Source organism: Rhea americana, unplaced genomic scaffold (genome assembly GCF_003343005.1).
Source record: "Rhea americana isolate MKP2758 unplaced genomic scaffold, rheAme1 scaffold_40, whole genome shotgun sequence".
In the NCBI taxonomy this organism is placed as follows: Eukaryota; Metazoa; Chordata; class Aves; order Rheiformes; family Rheidae; genus Rhea; species Rhea americana.
Window position 1 is genome coordinate 6,344,142 of NW_028186535.1, and position 22,855 is coordinate 6,366,996.

At 39.7% G+C, this 22,855-nt stretch overlaps 1 protein-coding gene across 1 annotated transcript in view; it reads left to right on the forward strand.

Moving 5' to 3' along the window:
* The window catches only part of ZNF521 (zinc finger protein 521), a 239,365-nt gene that overhangs the window by 204,115 nt on the left and 12,395 nt on the right, over positions 1-22,855 (forward strand). The window contains exons 7-8 of the mRNA XM_085314302.1: positions 4,021-4,152; positions 6,811-6,926. Coding sequence (XP_085170428.1) covers positions 4,021-4,152; positions 6,811-6,926 — 248 coding nt within the window. The remainder of the gene's footprint in view (positions 1-4,020; positions 4,153-6,810; positions 6,927-22,855) is intronic.

The following is a 22,855-nucleotide window of genomic DNA, read 5'->3' on the forward strand; positions in this document are numbered from 1 at the left end:
AAGGGATGCTAATTAGGTTGGCCTATTAAAGTAAAAACTTAAAAATTAACAACTGAACTTTAGAGATGGGATATCTGAGAAATGGAGGCCATGACGTTATACCCAAGGTGATGCAGGAAGTCAGTGGCAGAGTTTGGAATGAACGCCAGCCTTCCTGGCTCTTGAGCCAGTACTGTAACCTTATCTGTCTGCCTTACATTTAAATTATGCTGGTATCACATTCCTGAATTCAAGGACTGGAACCTTGCCGTTTGTTCCAAGGATGTAGCCCAGAGCAGGTAATGTGCAAAAACGGGTAAAAAYGAGTGTGGGGGGATGGAGGGAGGGGTTTATAACTCCCTAAACAGCTGAACTTACTTAGGGAAAAAAATCTGTTAGTTATACAAATGTGGTCATATTATAAATGTGGTCTTTAGAACTATGAGACTAGAAATATTTTATTTTTAGAACTATGAGACTAGAAACATTTTATTTTTAAGAAAAAGCTTAGATTCTGCACAAAGTGTTGCCTCTTGCCTGGGGAAGTTTCCTATCTGCCCCAGGCGAGTGGGTGAGGAGATTTTTCAAACCTTTCTTCATAAGCCTTTAGGAAAATCAGATTTTCAACATATAGTAATCAAAGTGGTTTTGATGTTTGTGACCAGGAGATCACCTCAGTTCTGAGTGATACTGGAAACACAACAGGGCCACATTTAATGGGGTTCRGTTCTTCTTGAACAACTACAAATACTGCATAGCTAAAATTAGGTTTGCTTCAACATCAGGATTACATGCCTTTCTTCCTACTTTATCTTCATTAGCTAAGGTAGTGGAAAGAAAAAAAAAGCCTCTTCTGTTTGAATTCTTCTTTAGCTCCATATAAAAACATTTCTTTTTAGGAAGCCGTTCTCCTTCTGAACGTCTTAAGAAATCCCCTTTTAATGTTCCCATGCTCTGGAATGATTAGCATGGTTCATTTACAGTTTGCCAATGGTAACTCTGTGATTTGAGGTTTGGCATCGATTATTGTCACCTTGACAGGTGAAAGATCCTGAGATGGAGCTCCCCTTCTCCTAAGTGCTTTGAAGGTGTGTATCAAACGAACAGCCCATAGGCTTTCCAGCATAATTATCCTTTGCTGGAATTTGCACTTTCTTCAGCAGTACTTTGTAATAACCCTGCCAAGGATCAGGATATAGAAGAAATGATCTGATCAGGTGTGCCATTCCTCATATGTGATTTACAGATTTGGGGAAGAACAAGCATTTGTATTGCTTGCTGAGTCTCCCTTCTGTTCGCAATACACTCCATTCTTCAGCTTCACTCATGGATGTAGGTTGCTTGTATGGRGAGTATGGTGTGCAGGCTGCTTTACAGAGTATGACCACCACTCTTACATGTACATACAGTCACATTCAGGTTCTTTTTCCTCTTGTTTCCCTTCACGGTGCTGAAGTGAGCCGTGCTTGCATGCTGTCCATAGTAGCACAAGCAGAGCACACTGGGAGGGTTTGTCAGTGATGGTAGAAAACAAAATTCTGGGCAATTCTTGAGAATCCACTAAAACTGTCCCTGCTAAGGAAATAGGCAGCAAGTATTTGGTAAATGTTTGCTAATTTATCTCTAGAGAGTTACAAAAGATGTCACCTAGCTGAGGCATCCCCCTACRTATCTTCCCCAGGAGTCTTTTGCACAGAATACGTTTAGCAAACCATGCTCAACTCCCGGTGTGACTGGTTAGGTGAAACACATATCAGCAAGCTGTGATCATCCACCTCAATTTCCTAGTCTCTCTAGAGAGGTTGTGGTGGCAAAACAACTGAGATTGTCCTGAGCCCCTTTCAAAGTTTGAGCTCAAGGTTGTCCTCAGTGGATCCAGCTATAACTTAGTACCTGCTCACACAGGCTGGGAGTCAAAAGCAGCAAAGTTCTTTTGAGTGTTGCTGAACTGAAACCAGCACTTTAGTGGCAGTGGTGTGTGGGGCACAGGGTTGCCCAGACCACTGACCCTTTCTCAGCTGAGTCCCAAAGCAGACATGCCGTTTCACACCCTTGTGATCGCTGTTCAGTGTGTGGAGTCAGACAGGATAATTSAACGCTGCTTTACTCGAGGATTGGGTAGAGGACAAAAGGCATTCTGCAGCTTGCTGTGTGAACACACGAACGAAGCTCTTGTGAGTTTGTCTATGCCCCTGACACCACTCTCTTGCGTTAAGACTGACAGGAAGACAGAAAAGTAAGAGAAACATGCATGCAGCCATTTTACAGTGCCAAAACAGGCTCTAAAATTTCTCTCAAAGTCACCAACTGAAAAACACAATTTTACATAATAGGAAATGAAAACGCCATACATTTGAACATTATGAGAGTTGGCTGTTTAATGGAGAGAGAGCTCCTGACTTATGGACTGCTGTCAAGGCATAAAATTTTGCAATCAAGTGTGCTTTTACCTGTTTACTCCATGGGAAAACCTCCCTGATCTTGTGTAATTCTAAAGATTTTGTTGGTTTCTTCTGCACGTTATCTTCTCATTATAAAGAATTAGAAAATGGTATGACTGTAATTTTCAGTAGTCACACATACAGACTGGATACCACTGTGTGGCTTAGTTCGTGCTCTCTAAAAGCCTACAAATACCCACCCTTCGCTAAAGATGCTGTAACTCACATGAAGACTAAATTTAGCTTTCAGACTAATGAGAAGTGAAAGCTCAGGGCTACCATTGAATTTTTTTCAATTCTGGTAAGTTATTAAAGATCATTTTGAGAGGACGTGTGACCCCATTCAGTTATACAAGCATCTTGTCATGTTTTCTTTAAATTGGCTGGGAGAATTTTTGTGCAGAATGCAAAACGTTGTATCTGCTGCGTGTGTGCTTCCTCTCACGATCTTCAGCAGTTGCCAACTGTGAACGTTAGTCATTATGGTTACTAATCACTGCAGGCAGTGCTCTGTTAAGCAGAAGGTAGACAGCTTGATATTTAGGTATTTGGGGTGGGCAGGGTGCTCTCCTAAATCGCTCCCTTTCACCTGAGAAATGTTACAGCGAGGTAGCAGCCGCCGAGCATTTTGTTCCTGTTTGATTTTTAATAATCAAATACAGTATTTACCTGCRAGATCAATGCTACTTGTGTAGCACACCAGTGACATACAGAAGGACCTTTTCTAAGCTGTGCTGTGGGAATTGAGGCCTCTGCAGCAGGGCTGGAAGCCACATCCTACCTAGCAACTGTTTCTAAGTAGGACAGCCGTTGACTGCCCTCATGGTGGAGTGGCGCAGTCCTGCAGCACCCCTCCGGAAGGACCCGAGCGCAAGGCAAGGGCCCGCCGAGGACAATGGCAGGAAACAGGGAGCCGGCAGCAGGGAATGGGAAGGGTTTCAAAGCCGCATGACATTGACGGGAACGCTGTGTCCGGAAGTATGCAGGGCCTGTTTTGAGCCCTCAGGAGGAAAACTACAAATAAAGGAAAAATCTAGGACTGTCAGAAAGGCAATTGGGAAATCCTGCGGCTTGCAAAAGGTTTTGTGCTTGCCTGTGAGATGGGAAACTTAGGCAAGGGAGTTAGGTGAGGGTATAAAATACCGTCACTTGCCCAGCTGGTTGCGGAGAATGCCACCGTCACTTAGAGTGGCAAGAATGTGTGAGCTCACAGTTTTTACCTTTGATAATTGGGATGATATGTGATCAACATTAAATTCCTCATGCACTGCTTTGAAAATGTACTTATTTGTGATGGCGTGATTCTGCCAAGCGATGATGTTCCTCGTCCCACTCATCATTTCCTACTGACGTCTAATACTCTGCATTCCTCTTCAGTGGTAATTGTATGTGGAAAATCTGTACTTTTTGTGCCCAGTTAAGCTTTGTATGTTCTGAAAACTCACAGATAAAAGAACGCTTTAGCAGCCATAGGTGCTGAGGGATAGCCTGTTTCTGAGTCTAGCAAAACAAAACATCTGATCAGTTCATAGATCATGTTGGACTTACTCTTTGGTAACAACTGTGGTGAATTTCATTTTTCTTTTTCTTTCTCCCCTAGATGAAGGATTGAACCATGAATGCAAACTCTGCAATCAGACTTTTGACTCTCCTGCCAAACTTCAGTGCCATCTGATAGAGCACAGCTTTGAAGGCATGGGGGGCACTTTCAAATGTCCAGTGTGCTTTACAGGTAGGAGATGATCTCTTTGTTTCTCAGTCATGCTCTTACTCTGTGTATGCAGAACTCCCACTTACAATTGTGTCGTGCATTGGCTTTTGGTCAGTTTTAGGAGTTAAGCATTAGATTTGTGCTCATTAGAAATATTGATTAGAAACCATCTCCTTGGAAGGTCAGGCATCCATCTGTAAGAACTGCATTTCAAGTTCATCTCTCAGAGGTTTGAGTTTTTTATAATTGTGGAAGCAATAATCTGTTACCTTCCAGTGTATCATGTTCATCATCTTCATTTTCCAAGCTTGCCAAGGTTAAAACTGCCCACAAATTTGTGCTTTGAAGTTATCGATACTTCATCAAAAATGATGTAACTTAAAGCAGAACTTGTCCTCGAGGGCAGCGGCTACTAGATGCAGCTTGTGCCACAACATTCTCTTCTGAACAACTAAGGAAGCCTATTCATGTGTGTTTGTTGGCTTGTGGTGAGAAGAAACAGCCTTGTAATGTGCTTTAGAAAGCAATCATGCTGTTTTGCCACAAGTCAAGTTCTGCTCTCCCCTGACACAAGTCCAAGTGTGGAATAAGCCTCCTCAAGTCAGTGGTGTTATTCAGTAGTAAAACCCAAGTGAGAAAATAACTTGACCCAGTAGGGCTAAGCACTACAATGTTTGGGCCATAATGAGGAACAGAAGAATGCTGTTGTTGGAAATGAAAACACATTAAAAGGATGCCTACAGAGTTGTTGTGTGTTTTTTTAAGGACTTCTTAATAGAACATTTCATAAAATGGTAACCTAAAACACAAGCGTTAATATGTAGTTTACATGCACAGTTTTGCTTTACAAGATCAAAATCAAAGATAATCACAAACATGACAAAACACACTTCGGGTATTCTCACATCAGTAGCATGCTAATTCTGGAAGCCATTCAGGGTTTCTGTTCTCCATTAATGGGAGCGAAGGATTCTCATTGATAGGCAAATAGACCCTTCAGTACTTTCTTTCTGCTCCTCTTTGTTTGGCAACTCCGCTCCCAATAAAACCTAAAAGTGCACTCTACAAAAGAATATTAAAGCTAAATTTTTTGTCTCTCAGATACAGTGGTTGTTGGTGATTATTACCTCACTGTTCAGGTTTCACACACTTCTGTGAATTATAAAATTAAAAAAATACAGTTCATCTTAACTGCACAGCTTCTTGTAGTAATGTCTGAGCGTGGATAGTACTGCTGTGAACAGTTTGCCTGTTAGGTGTCTGTATTCAATAATTCTTTCAGTTAGGCAGTTCTTTGTCTTTTAGTTTTATTACTGATTCTGCTATTTTTTTCTCTTGTCTTTATGTATGCATATGTTATAATGGGACTTTCTTTTAGTCTAATATCGTGGGTCTTGGAGTTCCAAGTTTGGGTCATTTGTAAATGCAATATATAAACGTCTACATCAGTAAAGTACCCACTGACGATTCTGCTTGTGCTTGAGATCCCTGATAAAAGTAATCTTTTAATGTTTGAGGCATTAGCCTTGTAAAATGTGGTAAGGAGTATGGAGATAAGTCGATTCCAATCTGTGTGAAACATTTTTTCTTTTTTGCTGATGGGGTAAATAGACAGTGAGCATTAATCATAAACAATAGTGTTTTATTAGCAATATGCCATTAAATTATTTTAGTGTGTCTTGCTAGAATATTAACTAGAAGTAAAAATCACCAATATAAGTTTTATATGGAAAATGGAATCTGAGCAGGTTTTTTTCAAGCTAATGAGAAATGTGATTAAAATGTATGACTCAGAAGAACAATATTCTGATATTTTTGTTGCCTTGCAATTAGAATAATTTTAATGATTAGGAGTGGAGTCAAAGTCAAATGCCAGCATCTTTAATAAATCCTTTCCCTGCCTATACAGATTAATATTGTAGATGCAAACTTTTTTAGGTCACAGTGCACCAGGCATCCATCAGAAGTCAGTGCTGCCAACCCAAACACTGCCTCTGGCATATACAATTTAATTATTAATAGTATGTCTCCTAGGTAAACTGTTACACAGTCTTAGGGCCTTGTTTTGTAGTCATTAAAATTGAACATGTTTATATTATTGAAACCCTTGCATTCAGTGTGTAGGCAGAGTTGATCTTAAAGTATCCAAAGAGAATTTACCTGCAGTTCTGTTTCACATTTATAGACATTGCCCCAGTGTAGCTGTGGGATATAATTTTTAGCATTAACGCATTTAAATACAGAACTGTTTGTTAGCTTTAACTTTAGGCAAAGAGAGTAAACAGCACTTTGGCATCTGTGTTTTTCAAACCTGTTGGTTGCTAGGAAATACATTTTGTGTGTGTGTTCAATCAAAGTGCAATAAGCATAAAGAAATAATTTTGAAGAGAAGATGGCATTTTAAAATCTTTAAACTTCATTGGTTGTTCTGTTAGGTCTCCTTTTGTTTCTTTTTTTAAAAAACAGACATCTATTTCAATTCATTTAAAATGAAAAGGGATCTCACTTTGTAGTTAAATAGTGCTGGTTGGTACCCATTATAGCAACATGTGAAATCAGAGTGTACTAGCTTAATTTTACCTCTTGGAATTGCTGAGTGTTAATGGGAGATTGTTTATAAAAAATTCTTCACTTGAAATATGAAATAATGAAAAGCTCATTGTTTATCTAATATTTCAGTGTTTGTCCAAGCAAACAAGTTGCAGCAGCATATTTTCTCAGCCCATGGACAAGAGGACAAGATCTATGACTGCACACAGTGTCCACAGAAGTTCTTCTTCCAAACAGAACTGCAGGTACCACACTTGTTACATGGGGGATATAATAGCGTTATGTATTTGATAGCTGAATTCAAAGCTTTGCTTGCCATGATACACTCTGATGCTTGCTCATCATCATGATAGGGATGGGGAAGGACAAGAGAAGTTGCAAATGATGTAATCTATGCCACTTCAATAAGCTATTGGCAGAAAACCACCTGAATTTTGGGAGCCACCTTTGGATTCCTGCTTAGTAGGTTAGTGCAGCTCAAGATATTCTTGATGAGAGAGAAATGGGCATCTTACTTTTCTGTTTGAGATCCAAAACATTTATTCCCAAAATGAGAAATAGTGCATTCTTCTGTCTCTGAATGTCAGAAACTAAACATTGACATATCAGTGTAGAATGGGGAAAAAAGGCAAGATGCATCTTTGTTTACCTGGTGGCCAGATCCATTTTGCATAAATACCAACTTGGGGGAAAAAATAGGGCCATATGAATGATACTCTGTCTTATTCTGTGCTCTCCATTGGATTTGTAAGGTTACTGTTCATTACTGAGAAACAAAAGGACGTAGTGAAGGAAATAGATGTTGAACAATATCTAAAAACAAATTGGGTGAGGGGATTATTTGTTGTATGTTAGCTTTCTGCACTGCTTGTGTTGCAATGAGGAGTGGCAGTATATATTCCTGAAGTGGTGTTATATTTTGAGATGACAGAAGAATTGTTTCTAAATTATTTTAGATTACATTTAAATATTATGATGGATTAACAGAGAAAATCAGAAGAAATACTTGATTCCAAATTTTCCAGGTCTCTGTTTGCTAACAGATGATCTATAGGGATAGAACAAGGGAAAATATTTGTGCAGTCATGTTTTTCCATCCATCCGATTTGTGATTTTTATTTTGAATGAAGAGTATTTTTCAGAACTCAAGTGTTTTCAGCACAGTTCTTATACAATGGGCCCCCATCTTTAAGGATTTTGGCTGAGTCTGCAAAATTCATTTTGTTTTGGACTACAGCTAGATTTAGTCTCATAAAGAGAGGCAAAAAGCTAGTGAGGTGTGCACATACATATTCTTATTTAGTATTTCAGTTACTGAAAGTTTTACATACTGAAAACTTGATATTAGTGTTTAGCATGACTGTATGAAATATTTCTTTTATGAAAAAAAGTCAGAGAGTTTGCTCCGTGCATCAATTCATTGTGTAAGAGATTGATATTCATATGTACTACACTGTAATTTTCTCTTTCTTGACAATCTCTTCCTGCAAGAAAACAACAAGAAATAAAGCCTTCGTGATAGCCTTCCTAACCCTCTCTCTAGGTGGACCTTTAGGTCATCTGAAGGACCATATCTGTGATACTCCAAGGTGTCTGAGCTGTATCTCTCCACTATTTTTAATAGACTCAAGCCCGTTTCATTTACTGTCCGTATTATATAACACATGCAAGCTCTGACCCAAAGTGGAAGAGGAGGACAAGGAAAAGAGGACTTGGAGGTTGAGGGAAAGAAGCGATCATACATAGTGATGGACAAGAAGAGTTTTGAAGTCAAGAAACGGACTAGGTTGTAGATAGCTRTTGGACTGGTAGGAGAAATAAAAGAAAAACTAGGAGAAATGAGTAAAAATCATGACTTAATTTTGTTCTATTTTTTCTTCCATAGTATACTTTCTTTGCTTTTTTCAGTTAAAATAGTTGTTGTTGTTATAACAAAGTGTTTCCAATAAGGCTAAATAATTTTGTGTAACCAAATTTCACAAATTCTGATGTTCATCATGCATTAATCAAGATGCAGAAGTAGGGAGAGATGGAGAGATGGAGATCAGCAGTGCCTGGAAAGAGGAAAGAGAGATTGTTAGGGAAGACAGAACAAAAGGAAAAAGCCTCAGGAGAAGATGGAGGTAGGCAAAGAAAACTGTGAAAGGAAAGAAACAGAAACAAGAATATAGAAATGAGTTTTAACAGAGAATCTAGATTAGATTTTTAAAAAAGCAGAACAAGTAGCTATATATTGAAGACAGAAAATATACAGAGGTCCACATACAGTTGTGGCGTGCGTAGTCAGAGTGTAAGATACGTTTCGCGTAAAACATGCTGTCATTTCAAAACACATGGAGTCCAAAACAGCTGCCTTCTGCACTATTATTGTAATAAAATCATATGTTTTTCCAATCAAAATTCATTCCTGCCCAAGATTTTTGTTGTATCCATCTGAGTCAAGTTCATTAAAACTTCAGTGCAACTAAGGCACCTGATTTTCTAGTGAAGGGCACAAAAAAAAAATCCCTACAGAGAGACAAATTATGCTCTACATTAGCTAGGTGACAATCAGCGTGTTGGTTGCTCTGTGCTGCAGAAGGCTCTTAATAGACCATATCTCTATACCCTTAGAGACAGCCTCTCTCTGGCTTATCTACACTGGCAAAAAAGAAGAGGTCTTCATTTTCATATTCACTTAATTCATTATGTTTATTATTTTAATTAACTTTGGTAGCCCCACCCCAGTTGAGAATACGTCATGTTTTAAAAAAAATACAATTCCATCATACTGTATGCATTTCTTAGATTCACTGCTTTCTGCTCTTACCTCCAGTTATCTGTCCAGGCTGGTGAAAGGTAAACAGAGCACTGAGTCTGCTTTGCTGAAAATACACTGATCTTAAGTCTGCTCTTATTTAAAACCTTTTCTAGGAAATATCACTCCATTCAAGCTAACTACCAGTTGAAGCAGTGGAAACTTTGGCAACTAGCCTGCTAGTTATATTTCTATATCCTTGCACATTATCATCGTTTTTATTGAGGCTTGCAGTGTAACAGTGTATTTATTCCCTCTATCGGGAATGATTCCTTGCTTTTAATTTAAACGTGCATCTTAAGTGCATCTTCCATGCATGAGAGGTGCTAATCATATCAGATTAGAAGCCATGGACAATGCTCAGGCTATAGAGCAGAGCAAGAACATGAACGGGACAGAGCAGAACAGAATAGCATAGAAGCACTATCTGGGCATATAGTACAGCAGGCAATTAAAGGGAATGAATTCATGGATACAGAAAATAAATTTATTATAACGATGTTTAATTTGGTGTTTGGCACAGTACGATTCTTTGCTTTGCATTTTCTGACTGTGATCCCATGAAGAACATAAGATTCCCCACATACTGGATTCATCTTACCTTGGGGAAGTTACTATCCCTTCATTTAACAATGTTCTCACAGAAAAACAACTAGAACTCTCTCTAGAGTTTTCCATGACTTCACTCCAGGCCCATTTTAGGAGCTCAAGGCACAGTCTTCTTAGCACCGAGTTCTGGTGAGAACAGAGAATAAATCACCAGTCTTGAAAATCAAATCTGCAGTGCATTATTTAGTCCTTACTCTGAAATAATGAAATTTTACACAATTTTGTTGATTGTTGTAGCTCCTTCTAAAGCTCTGTGCAAACTCTTTTAAACAAGAGGTTTTATAAGAATTATATTAATTAATTGAATATATTTTACTAATGCTTAGACCGATTGAGGTTGATGCCATGTTATACAAGAAACCATGAAGAAAAACAGCAGATCAAGAGGCACATCTCTTCCAAAGAGTTTACACTCAAATTAACAAAAGATAGCAAGAGAAACAAGGTAGAGAAAGGTGCAGTAGCTGAAGCAAGCACATATGGCAGGTTGGTGGCTCCTATGATACTAGAACCCTCATGTCCAGAGCTGCCACTGCCAATCCACTCCAGACCGCTTTCTGATTGACCACTCCAGTCTCTCTCTGATTGAAAATCTAATTGATAAAATTTTTGCAGCTCTGAGAGAAGAAATTCAAACCTTAATTTTAATCATCTCCATAGCCCTTCCTCCTTCCAGCTCTGCCATTTTCTTTAAATGGCTTTGTGTTTCGTAGTGATTTAGCCAGCTTTAAATTTTAGGCTTTAAATTTTTTCTGTCTCCTTAAAAGGAAGCAAATGGAAACCTTCTGCAAGAGAGTTATTTTTTGAGGTGTTTTGGGCTGTGGGCTCAGAAACTGAAATGTTCTACAGTGATCCAAAGCCTATGTGGTATTTTACACTTCTGAAACAGAGTTGAAAAACATGTCCCTAAGAACATTCATTTAAAATGGAACTCTTTTAATAAGATTTGCATGCTTAGTATAATAAGGACTTTTAAGATATAAGCTTCTAACAAACCTTAAAATTAGAAAAATGCCCAGTCGAGGTATCAGATAAGAAATCTGCAAGGTGGGTATACTTACTAGGCTGCCTATTTGTCTCTCAGAGTGCAAAAATCTAAGTCCGGCATTCAGAGCATTACCATACAGCTGTCTGTACAAGATGGATATAGCTAGAACAGTCTTCTCCATCCATCATCCACAATACTGAGCTTTTAATTAATAAGGAAGTAGAGAAACCTATCACTAATTTGACTTAATGTTGAATTTTCAATAAATTATGATAAAATCATTTGTGCCTGTTAAAATTTCCTTTCCTTGTTCTCATGCTATTTCCAGCACTGTGTGTTTCTGCTTTAGTCTTCAGACTTAAGCTTAGATGTTCTCATGGATGTTTGTGCTTCCCTTGTCCCGGATGTAAAGAAGTAACCATTCCTTTCCTATTTTCAGTTCCAGTGTTGCTTCCATAGGCAACACAATCTGTGTTGGTATTTGGTGGGAGCAATGAGGCACTCTTGTGGGATGTTACTTGGAGCAATTGGATTCATTTTAGACTATCTTAAATAGTTTCTGGATCAGAGGGGTACCAGTGTCGAGCATAAATGCTAGGCAGTTGTACAGGGTCAGTGTTTTATCAGTGATTGCAATTAATTTTGCACATGATAATAGCCAAGATTATGTGGCCTTCCCAGACCATTATGCCCAGTCACAAAAATTTTCTCTCTTTTCAGCAAATTAGAGCATTTGCTTAACATTTTGTAGCTATTATATAATTAGTTGCATATGGGGTAGTTAAGTGTCCCCACTTCACTGACACGGAAACTAGGGCAAGAAACAATTGGCTCCGGGGTTGTTTCCCATCCTGTTTGAAAAGGACCTGGCTTTGGTTATACACACCCTTGCTGCTTCCCCTCTGGACTCCACCAGCGCAGAATGCCTGGGCATGAAGCCATCAGCCTGTAGGACATTCCAGCTAATACAGAGAGCGGCAGCAGGGTTCCCCAGCAGCGGCAGCAACCCTGCGCAAAYTCAACCTGCTCTTTCACTGTCTGCACTGCCTGCCCAGACATTTGGCCAGTCGCACTCTAAGACTCAGTCCTTAATATCCTCAGTGGCCTAGGTCCACCACATCTTAAAGATCACCTAAAAAGTTCTTTGAGTTTGGAAACAATACTGACAGCCCTGCTTTGTGAGCACAGCAGGAAATTTTTATCAGAGAGCTGAAGCCGATTTGCATAAGAGCTAGATCTTTCTCACAAGCTGGCTCAGGAGTGTGRCACAAATTTCCACAGCAGTTAAATGTTACCATGAACAGCCTTAGCTTATGCTTTGAAGGGTAAGGTGCGTTTACAGGTGCCAAAGGCTCCCTTCTCTGATATAACCACATATCAGCATGTAGATTTCTAAACCATCCCCAAAACCACAGCCCACAACAACAGAGCTCTTCCAAACAAAATACACAGTTCTCTCCCCAGGGGAAGGATGAAAGAAAGAATGAGGCACTCATAGCAGATGTTATTCATGTCACTTAAAGCAGCACAAGGACTTTCTCAGTTCCTGGTGCATGCAGGTGAGAGCGTAACTTAAACGCAGCTGAGCGAGCCACAGGCAGCATATAAGAGTGTCCTGCAGTTTTATGTAATTCTATGTGTGTCCCTCTTTGGATCCGCAGTTTGAAGCACTTAACACATTCTAAGGTTAGCACTGTTGAAACTAATCCTCCACTTTTTGATTCTTTTCTTCAAGGGTTACATTTTCAAAAGAGCTCTGCATTGTGAAATGCTCCCAAAGATCTCTAAATTTTAAAACAGCCTTAAAATTCCCTTGGCTTAAGCCAGAACAGAAGTAGGCCAGCTCTAAGCTGCTACAAAAACTAAGAGACTTGACTGAGACCATTACTAGAGACAGTAGCAGAGCTGGGGTTCAAAACTGTATTCTCTCTTTTTGGAGTCACCTAGAGAAAACTGCTAACTAATCTGGGCTGGGGCTGTCTCCTTGTGGCAACGGCCTTCTGGGAGCCAGCTGGGAAAGAGACTGTTGTGGGAATAAAATCAGCCATAACAGCAGAGGTATTGCTACCTCCAGATAGGAATCGTTCTGCCCGATGCCCCCAAAAGAGTTGAGTCTGTGTATCATTTAGGTCCCAAAGGCAAACCGTGCAAGACAGCAGGGGAGACCGTGAATAATTTATACTCTTTGCACAAAAACGGGGACAAAACTTTAAAACCTGCAGGTGAGGTTACATTTTCAAGGATGTTTTCTTCACAAAGAAAAGGCCTCAAAACATTTTTTAAGTGAAATTGGAGATTAGCTCTGGCATTTCTAGGTCCCCAAACTCTTTGGGTGAGGAGAGGAACACAGATGCTGGCTTTCTAGGCCCCAAAGGCCAGCAGCCAGCAGGGAATAATTTTGCCAGCTTGTCTTAAAAAGAAGACTACCTGAAATCCAATTAACAATCAAAGCTGAAGGCCAACATTTTCAAACTCAGTGGTGTGTTTCTGAGAGGGTGCTGAGCACCTGCAGCTGCAGTTAAGGTCACTGCAAGATATGGTGCTGAGTACATCAGGAAATCAAGTCATAAATGCCTGAAGTTATGAAACTTTATAAAAGCGCAGATGCTGAGCAGCCACAAGCCCCTTAAAGGTTTCGGAAAGATGTTTCTTATGCCTAAATGCAGGCACCACATTCAGTAGTGTTGGTCTTTGTCAGCATTAGGCAATCACGCTCCTTTTGTCAAAGCAGATGCTTAGGAGTGTGGAGAACTGGATTCTGTTGCCAGGTCTGGTACTAACCTGTACCACAACCATGCATCCTCTTTTAGTGAGTGAGGGTGATGATGATGATGTGTGCACCAGTTATTTGGAATGTGGTTAGTGCTTATGTTTTGAAAGAACTGGATAAAGAATGCTGCATGTGTTGCAAGTATTAGTTTGAGTCCTTTTTTTCCCTTAGCCTTTATTGTACTTTCTGTTTCAAATAAATACTTTGATGTGTGTCTGTTAGTGTGCACCAGTATGTGCACCTGTGTGCATGTATGCATATGTGTGTATCGACTGCATTTAATTTCCACTAAACTAAAGGAAAAGCTCAAAAAGGATGGCCTGGGAATTTCCAAAGCCCAAGCAGATGAAGTATTTTTCTATGTCTTGCAAGACTCAAAAATTTAGGCTTCTGTCCCTAAGATTTCAGACTTCTTTCCAGAGAAAGGAGAATTATTTTCTTTGCAAATTTTCTTGAAAAGGCTATCAAGAGGTATAGCTGAGATACTCACACACTAGCTCTTTAAGGACATGCCTTCAGAGTGTTCTCCTGCAAGTCTTTTGTCTCAAAGTCAAACAAGTTTAAATACCAATAAAATACTTTGCATTCCCTTTCAGTGCCCCTTCTCCCCTGGAGGTTTAGGGGTGTTACAGCCATATTAGGTTTTCAGATGGTAATTCCTTTTTAAATAAGAACTTTCCAGATTTGGAGCATGTGAGTTCACCTGCCTTTGATTGGCCTATTCAAATGTAAACACTCCCTATGGGCAGTTCATTAGTTCATGAATATTTATAACATATTGCAAAGCCCACCAAGACCCAAGTGCTAGAGTTTTATAGTGACCATTTGATTTCACTAAGTAGTGCTTAACAAAGATGGGCTGAGTACTACCAGTTTTTATTTGTCTCCATATACTCCATTATACTTGTAAATCTACATGCAGCAGTCAACCTGTGAAACTTTCTGCACTTTTTTCCCATAAATAAGTAAGAAAAAATGTGTTCACAACATTTCCTGTACATTTTATGAAATAAATAATGGGGGATTGTTCCTTGAATTTCTGGATCAAATGAATCATAATTACAAAATTTTTATGTGTTTGAATTATATTATTGATAAAATTACAGAATTAATTAATAAAGTCAGTGTAGCAGATAAACGGTGAACATTGCCTTTGAGTAAATCATTTTAACCTTCAAAATCTTGAAAAGAATTTCAGACTTACAGAACAATAAATCTGCAAAGGGATTGGAAGTTAAGTATAATGTCCAAGATAGGTTTTCAGCTATATCCACAAAATACGAAAACAAAAGCAAAAATATATATGCTTCTTCTTTCAAGGTTGATACAGTCATGCCCAAATGAATACATGCACAGATATATGTTCTTATTTTTCATACTGCTTCCTGTTTATGCTCTTGTATGCCTGGCTTTCTTTTTTTTTTTTTTTTTTTTTCTTTTTTTCCCCCATGGTAAAATATAGGAATCTATTTTAGAAAAGGCCCTAAATCAAATACAACAAAAAATTAACTCACATTTTGGGTATGTTCTCCTTACTGCCTTGTGTGGTCCACATTAAATAGTTTCTGCAGAATCAGGCAATATAATACAGTTCGTAAAATATATAAAATATATATATAAAATAAAGTGTGCGTATGTGTGTGTGTGTGTATGTATATATATATATATACACATAAATATGTATATATTTATATATATAAAAAATATATATATATGTAAAGCAAATATAAAGTGAAGTTTGTTTCTCCAGTCTGTAAACAGCATGAGACAATGGCAATCAGGGGATAAGCTCCATTGTTCCTATCTTTTTAGATGTTCCGTCTTTTTAGATGTTGACTCTGAAACATAGCAATGATGTTTCATGCCAACATTAACATCATGATTTCTGATCATTTTAGCAAATGAAACAGGGAAGTGTGTGTGACTGCAGTCCTAAGAAGCAAATCAGAAGCTGCTGCAGAAAAGAAAAAACACAGAAAAACAGAAGAGACGGAAATGAAAGAGAAAGGGTTGGAAGARTGGACAGGAGATTGTGGGGCAAAGAAAGAACCAAGATAGAAATGATATTGCGTAGGAAGGCAAATATTTTTTTACTAAGTGATGCTGGTAATGATGATAAGGCACTTGTAAAAAAAWTCACGATAATAATAATGAAAGCTTCAGTTATTACATAAAGGCCAATTTCTAACCTCAGTCCTTGTAGACACCTGTGTGAACATCAGGGAGTCCTGTTGTAGACTGAGGGCAGGGAAGGCAGCAAGTATATTCCCTGGCCCACAAATAATCACTAGAAATGGAATTCCGCCCTTCTCAGAAAATGAGTTTTTATCTTCAGTGCCATGAATGTCTCAGCATACACCTTGCCATTAGTCAGATCAGTTGGCCAATACATCTGGAGTAAGCGGAAGAAATAAGCACTCTGTTTGCATTTGAGTAATTTCTCTGGTAGAATCAGTTCAGTTCTCTTAATTGTCCGTCCATTAATTTCTTGTTAATGTAGTTCATATCGATGACTAATTTGCTGTGCTAAACAGGAAGCACTATTTCTTAATTCTAGGACTTAAACCTTCCTACCATTGCCCTGCTGTTAGCTACCAATAGCTGCTCTTTCGTCTGGCCCGAGCTGATGACAGATGGCCATCTCCGGGACTGCCATCCGTGTGACTTTATGAAGCATCCAGCTATGGTGTACTGAGGAGCTTCGTGGCCAGTTCTGCAGATCGCCCTCCCTCCCCCCCAGCCAGCTGCTGGCCCCCCTCCCTCTGGCCCCAGCAGTAAGCTCCTCCGTCCTGGCTCTGCTCACCACTGGTCCTGCCGTTCCCCCCAGCCCACCCCGAATGAGGGCACAAAGGTGTCCTTGAAACTTTGTCACTCAAGATCTGACCCCTCTTCCCTCCGGAGCATAGGCAGAGGGTTGTGCCAGCCCCTGTGTCCTGCTGCATTCTCACCCCTCCATGGTTTTGGAGCACCAAATCAGCAGGCAGAGGGGTCTGTGGTGGCAAGCCTGCCCCCTTCTGTGATCTGTAGTCTGGACCCTACCTTCGTCCGTGGCAGAGCTTAGCGCTGTAGCCCTGCATCTCCTCAAGCTAAGGCTCTGGGATTTGAGGGGAGATGGAGGGGGGATGTTTGTTGTTCAGGTTTTTTTTAGTGTTCCATAAGACTCGCTGCCAAAGCAAGATTACATATATTAAGTATGAAGGAAGGAGAAGTATTGATTACAGACCCAAAATGGAGCAGAGGCTAAAATTCACAAGTATCCTGATTCCATTGGCACGTTTTGATCATTCGGAACAGCAGTTTCAACTAGGAAGGCTGCTGTGCRTTTTGGAGCAAGACATGTTGTTTGCTCTTGACAGAGTTTTCTAAAGCAAGGTACCTCCAGAGCTGAACCTGTATTTTAAGAGAAATTCACATTTGTATCCTTTATTGTGATATTTGCAGCGAGTCTACAGCTAGTAACAGTCTCTGCCCTCAAGCTATAAAGGAGTAAGGCTCCGTTGTTGGCGAGAGAGCAGCCTTCTGTGTGAAAGGCTGAGATGTGGTAGGCAAGATGAATAGTGCTTAAAAGCAGTGCTCGCGGTGCTGTCATTTAGAACAGGAACACTGAGGATTTAAGCGAAAGTGAAAGGCATGGAAAATGAATCCTTTAAACATGGTCAAATTTTCAGCTGCCTAAAATAACAAGTTTTCTCCATTGATAAGTTCATTGAGTAGGAGGCAAGTTTGGGAGGGGATGAATTCCCCTAGGGAGGAGGTGCAGATAGTTTGTAAAAACAAGGTGTGGTCAGTGATTCAGAAAGAGACACATCCAGGAAACTCCAGTAAACATCAATCTTGGCTCAAAAGTGGTGGTTTACTTTTTTTTCTTTTTTTCTTTTTTTTTCTTGAGCGCATCAACATCGTTTGATTGCTCTATTCCAAACATTAGTCAAAAAGTCTTGGATGCAGATGGCTACACAACTGGAACTGTTTCATTACAAAACCCCAACCGGGAGGAACAGTTTTTAGGCTTAGTTTTTCTACCTGTTATCRGGGCCAGGTACACTGTGCTTTGATCCGCCTGAGGCTGACATATGATTTAGAGTGGATTTTTGCAGACTCTTAGGATTTTTTTTGAGTTGAGTTTCCTTTATGCTCAAAGCTGAAATGGAGTGTCCTCCACCCTGTTAACAAGGGAAGAGRGAAAGAGATGATTCAGTCCTCGTGAACCAAAACTGCTGAGTTATACACATTTCTACATGCAGCTTTAGTTGTTTATCTGTATTGTTATAATCTCATTTTGCAGCAGAATCACTAGACACAGGCACTAAACATGGATGTGTGTAAATCTCTCTGCTTGGGGATGCTCTTTGTGAGTGGATACCCTTACTTTGTGTGTGTAGATGTGTGCTGTGCAGTATAAAGAAACTGTGATACTGTTAAATATTAGTGGTGCATTTTGCTTTGCTTTGAGTTTGTAAAGGTGAAAGGTGATTGTGCTGGAAAATGGAACAGTATATTTGCTGTGAGACAGGCACTAAGAACTCACTCCCATGCTCAGTTATAATTCATGACTGTACTGGTGGGAAGCCCTTATCCCTCTGTGGAGTTAATGCATCTCTACTGTAGCCTGCTGAGAGCACCCTGTGTCCCCTCCCACCATCTGTGCATTCGCTTGCTTGCTTTCTCTCTCTCTTTGCTGTGAGATCTCTTGGTGCTAAAACTGCCAGACTACTACTGCCTGGTAAAGGTGGCTTTATGATGTGTACTAACGTTGAATTGTCATTTAAATGGAGAGGAGCTGGCAAAGGGGTATGTTACTATTTGTTTTAAGCTCTCATTAGAAAATACTGCCCAGCAAATAGACGGAGAGGTGGATTTGTTACTTCAAATAGCAGACAGCTCTGAGCAGTATACAGAAATTTCCACAATGTAGGGTAATTGCTATTAACAGCATACCCATCTTTGTTCCCAATCTGGGCATGTTTTGCTGTTTCTTGATACAGTGCATCTCTCTTTTTCCATGTTGTGATTTGAACCCATGCCATTGTATATTTACTTACCAACCGAGTGTCTTATGCTGACAACTATTTTATTTTTTACCAATTGATCTCCTCATTTAACTGAAAAAGCTGTCTGGCAGGCTGCAAGCTAATTGCTTCTGTGCTACCTGAGACTTGGAATTCATGTGACCAGATACTATAAGCTAACACAATCTTACTTAAATAGACGGCATATGAAGATTTTTTATTATTATTATTGCTGTAAGGCGCAGTCAGAAAAGAACCGATGAGACTGTCTGGCTTAGAAAGAACTGAACTCGGTTCACAGAGGTTTGAGACGATACTTTATCAACCTGGCCCCTTACTGGAAGGATGGATATTAGACACAGAATATGGTTAAAAGACTCTGTACTTGACTGTCACAAAAATATTAATTTGCAGTGTTTCACAGAATGTAATCTTATGTAGTCTGTTGTTTGTACTCCTTTAAAACTTATAAATCAAATCCAGACCTGAAATACCAGCGTATGAACTTAACAGATGTGCTGCCATAAGGGACCTACTAGGTTATAAACTGCAGAAATGGTCTTTTTATATTTCAGATTCCTGGCTTATTCCAGGAAGGTTTTGGAGCCACAAAAGTAGGGTGGAAGGTCATGCGTTAGGACAGTAGCACCCACCCAGCATTTGACGTTTGGTGTAATTGTCAGGAAATTCACATCTAATAGTTTTGTTATTCAGTCATAGCATCCTGCTGAAGTTCCAAAATAAAAGTAGGGCAAGAATGACTTCAGTAGCTCTGTGTCCAGGTTTTCTTAGGTGAAAGATCACTTTGAGATGACACAGCTGAGTAGTCAGGCTGAAATCCTGGTTGGTATTTTATTAATTTTGCACCAAGATAAATCCTGAAATTCTGACAAACTCCATGACAGGTGAAATTCCTTCTTGCAGAATCTGCTCAGCAAGAGGCTGCTCATTTCGTTCTGTTCGGAGGCAGGCAACAGGAGGGCAGCTTTATAATCAGCCCTCAAAGGACCCCCAGCCGCCCCAGAGCCTTGGACTGATTGAATAACTCCTGGGCCTCTTCCCCTAGGCCTCCATCAGCAGGGGTCCTGTGGAAAGCAATCTCCCGCAGACTGGCACTGAAGTGAGCTTTAAACTACTATTTTCTGCTCTCCAGAGGAGCCTGGAGTACTAAAAGATAGATGGACTGCAGATATTTTATGAGAAACTGTCAGAAGAAGAGCAGAGTAAATGTTTTTTTTCCCTCCTTCTTTGAGTCACACGCTACATCACTGTAGAATTTTTCCCCAGAATCTTTTACATTTAAAGTTTGCAATTAATTGGTTGCTAACCTTAATTTTTCCTTCTCCTTTCTCTTTCTTTCTTTCCCTCCCTCTTCTTCTTTTCTTTTTTTTTTTCCTTAAATATTCACTCGGAGGCCCTTTGCTTAACCACAGTTGCAGAAAATCAGTACCATTTGCACTGAAATATTTATAATGACAGAATGAAAAATTGGATTCATTTTCTGGCCTGTAGCCGAACAGTCTGCAACTTTGTGCAGCATTGTTTAGCATCTCTCATTCCTTCCTTTCACTCGACTCATTTTCAGACACACATACACGCGCTGCCCATGCTTCAGAGGAATGCCAAGCAAAATGCAGAGCCATTTTTAATCTCAGCCTTGAGAAAACAACTTATTTCTAATCTTATCACCATTTGTGGGGGGGGATAAAAAGGGGAGGTATGAGAAGCACATAGAACACCTCTTATAGGAGAGATTAGAAAGGATGACATGCAATAATCTGTTCTGTATAGTAAAGCAGAGTACAGCTGGAATTCAGCAAGTTGCTTCAATGTATTGCAAGGGAGGCAGTGTGTGCACTTAGCACCAGGCTGGATAGCAGGATCTGCCTGCTAATCCCTGCTCTGCCACTAATTCCCTCTGTGGCCTTGGGAAATTCATTTGCCCACGAAGGAAGAGGTTTTCAAAAGCTCCCTTTTGCGCATGAACGCAAACTGTGCCTGTAAAAATGCCCTGTGCTTCCTTGCACATCCAGGAAAGTGAGGATGCCTGAACTGTACATATTTACTTCCCTCGCAGCAATGGTGTGAAGGTGAAGTGGTTGATGTTTGCAAAGTGCTTTGAAAATGAAAGTACGGATCCTCAGGCTCCAATTTGCATCCCCTGCCAGTATAAAAGGTACCTTAGTCAGACAGCTAAGGATTCCCTTAATACGCAGCAGTCAGTATGCAACAGTCCCTGTGTATTTTGCTAGCTGGTTCTGTATCACTCGCTCCCTTTTCGTCCTCACAGGCTTGTCTCGACTCCGATGAATTCTAGGGAGTCTTAATTCATTTAACAGTCCCATGGGGGCTGTTACAAGTTGGCATAAGTTCAGTCAGCCTCATGAATGCTTTAACATGAAGACTGAGTTGACCCAAGATTTGAATGTTTGGGCCACAAGAGTTTCCAAAAATACAAGCTGATCTTATAGAAATGAGTCTGAAAATGGACAGAATTTACCAGAGAATGATAAGTTTCTACAGATGTTGGACTATTCTGCAGGAAATAATAGAGAAATGTATCTCTGAAAAGCAGTGATTCCAACAGCACTTAGAAATGAATCTCTGGCGAGTTCTGTAGACTGTTTGACAACTGTGTTAGTTTCTGAAAAAGCCCTGTAGCCAAAACGTTAATCCCTAGTGCCTAAAAGAGGCGTGCTGGGATCATACAGGGTCACTTAAGTAAGTGGATTGGATTTGGGGATAGATTCTGCAAGGTACTAAGTACCTCCTGAAAGTGTAGGCACCTGAAAATGCCTGCCAAGCTTCAAAAATGTTGTCTTAACCACTTCAAATTCATAATATGGCACTATTGCTGATAGTGGGTATCTTTGTACAGTACTAAGCTCTAATCTCTATTCCACATGACTTACCTGACCCCCAAAGTTTTCTTTTGGTTTCTGAAGTTAGAGCTTCAAAATGTTGACCCTCTAAGTAGAACTAGGCGCACAGTCCAAGCAGGTGTGTCTGTGAGCTGTAGGAAGCAACAGACGTCTGCTCTAAGCATCGGCACAGCTCAGTTAGCACTGCATAGCAGCCTGTAGTTTGTGAGCAATGCCTACTTCTTTATCATTCAGAAGTTTCTCACTGACTTGCAAATTTGCCTTTTTATTGTGTTCCCAAAGATAGTTTGACAGGTCAGGCTGAAGTGATGAGTGTTCTGACACAAACTGCACTGTGACTTAGAAATTTTGCCTACAGTTGTTTTACTGTAGTGTTACTTTGATTTGAAAAGGAACTTTCTACAAAGTGGTGTGTTTTAGGATATAACAAAAAAATTCCAATATTGTGCTGCATGTATTCCAGGGACTTTCTGCTTAACCCTTGTTATTGCTTTCTGTTTTTTCTTTTTCTTCTTTGTATTTGTAAATCAAGAACAGCATAATTTTCATAATTTTTTTTAACAGTTACTGTGAAAGAAAATAATAGAAACCAGAAAGAATGTGAGTTTTAATTGCAAATATTAAGTATGTTTTTAAACTGACATTTTGAGAGTAGATCTCCTGACAACTTGATGACATTTTAAAGGAAAGCTTTACCCCAGAGTAAACTTCTTTCAAATCCACACGTGTTTCTTTGGTAGAGCTGACCAGAACACAAATATACAGATGTGGAAAATGTCTTATGATGCTGAGAAGATTTGCAGGGACAATAGGATATAGACCACAGCAAAGTGACAGTACAGATCTTGCTGATGCTAATGATATGGTGCAGAACTGTATTGAACATCAGAGACTGTAAGAGCAGCCCCCAAACAAATGTTTTATCTCATTCCCAAAGACAGTAGCTTTCAGGGGAAGCTGCTTTCTCTGTGGGCCTGAATCTTTGTGTTGGTTCTGTTTTTCTGTTTGGTATGTCAGTCTCTTTAGTAAAGTTATTAGTTTATAAATTTTGCCAAGGTAAAGTAACTGTGAGAGCTTTAAATTAGAATAAGTGCCACTTCTGTGTGGCAAGTTCCTTTG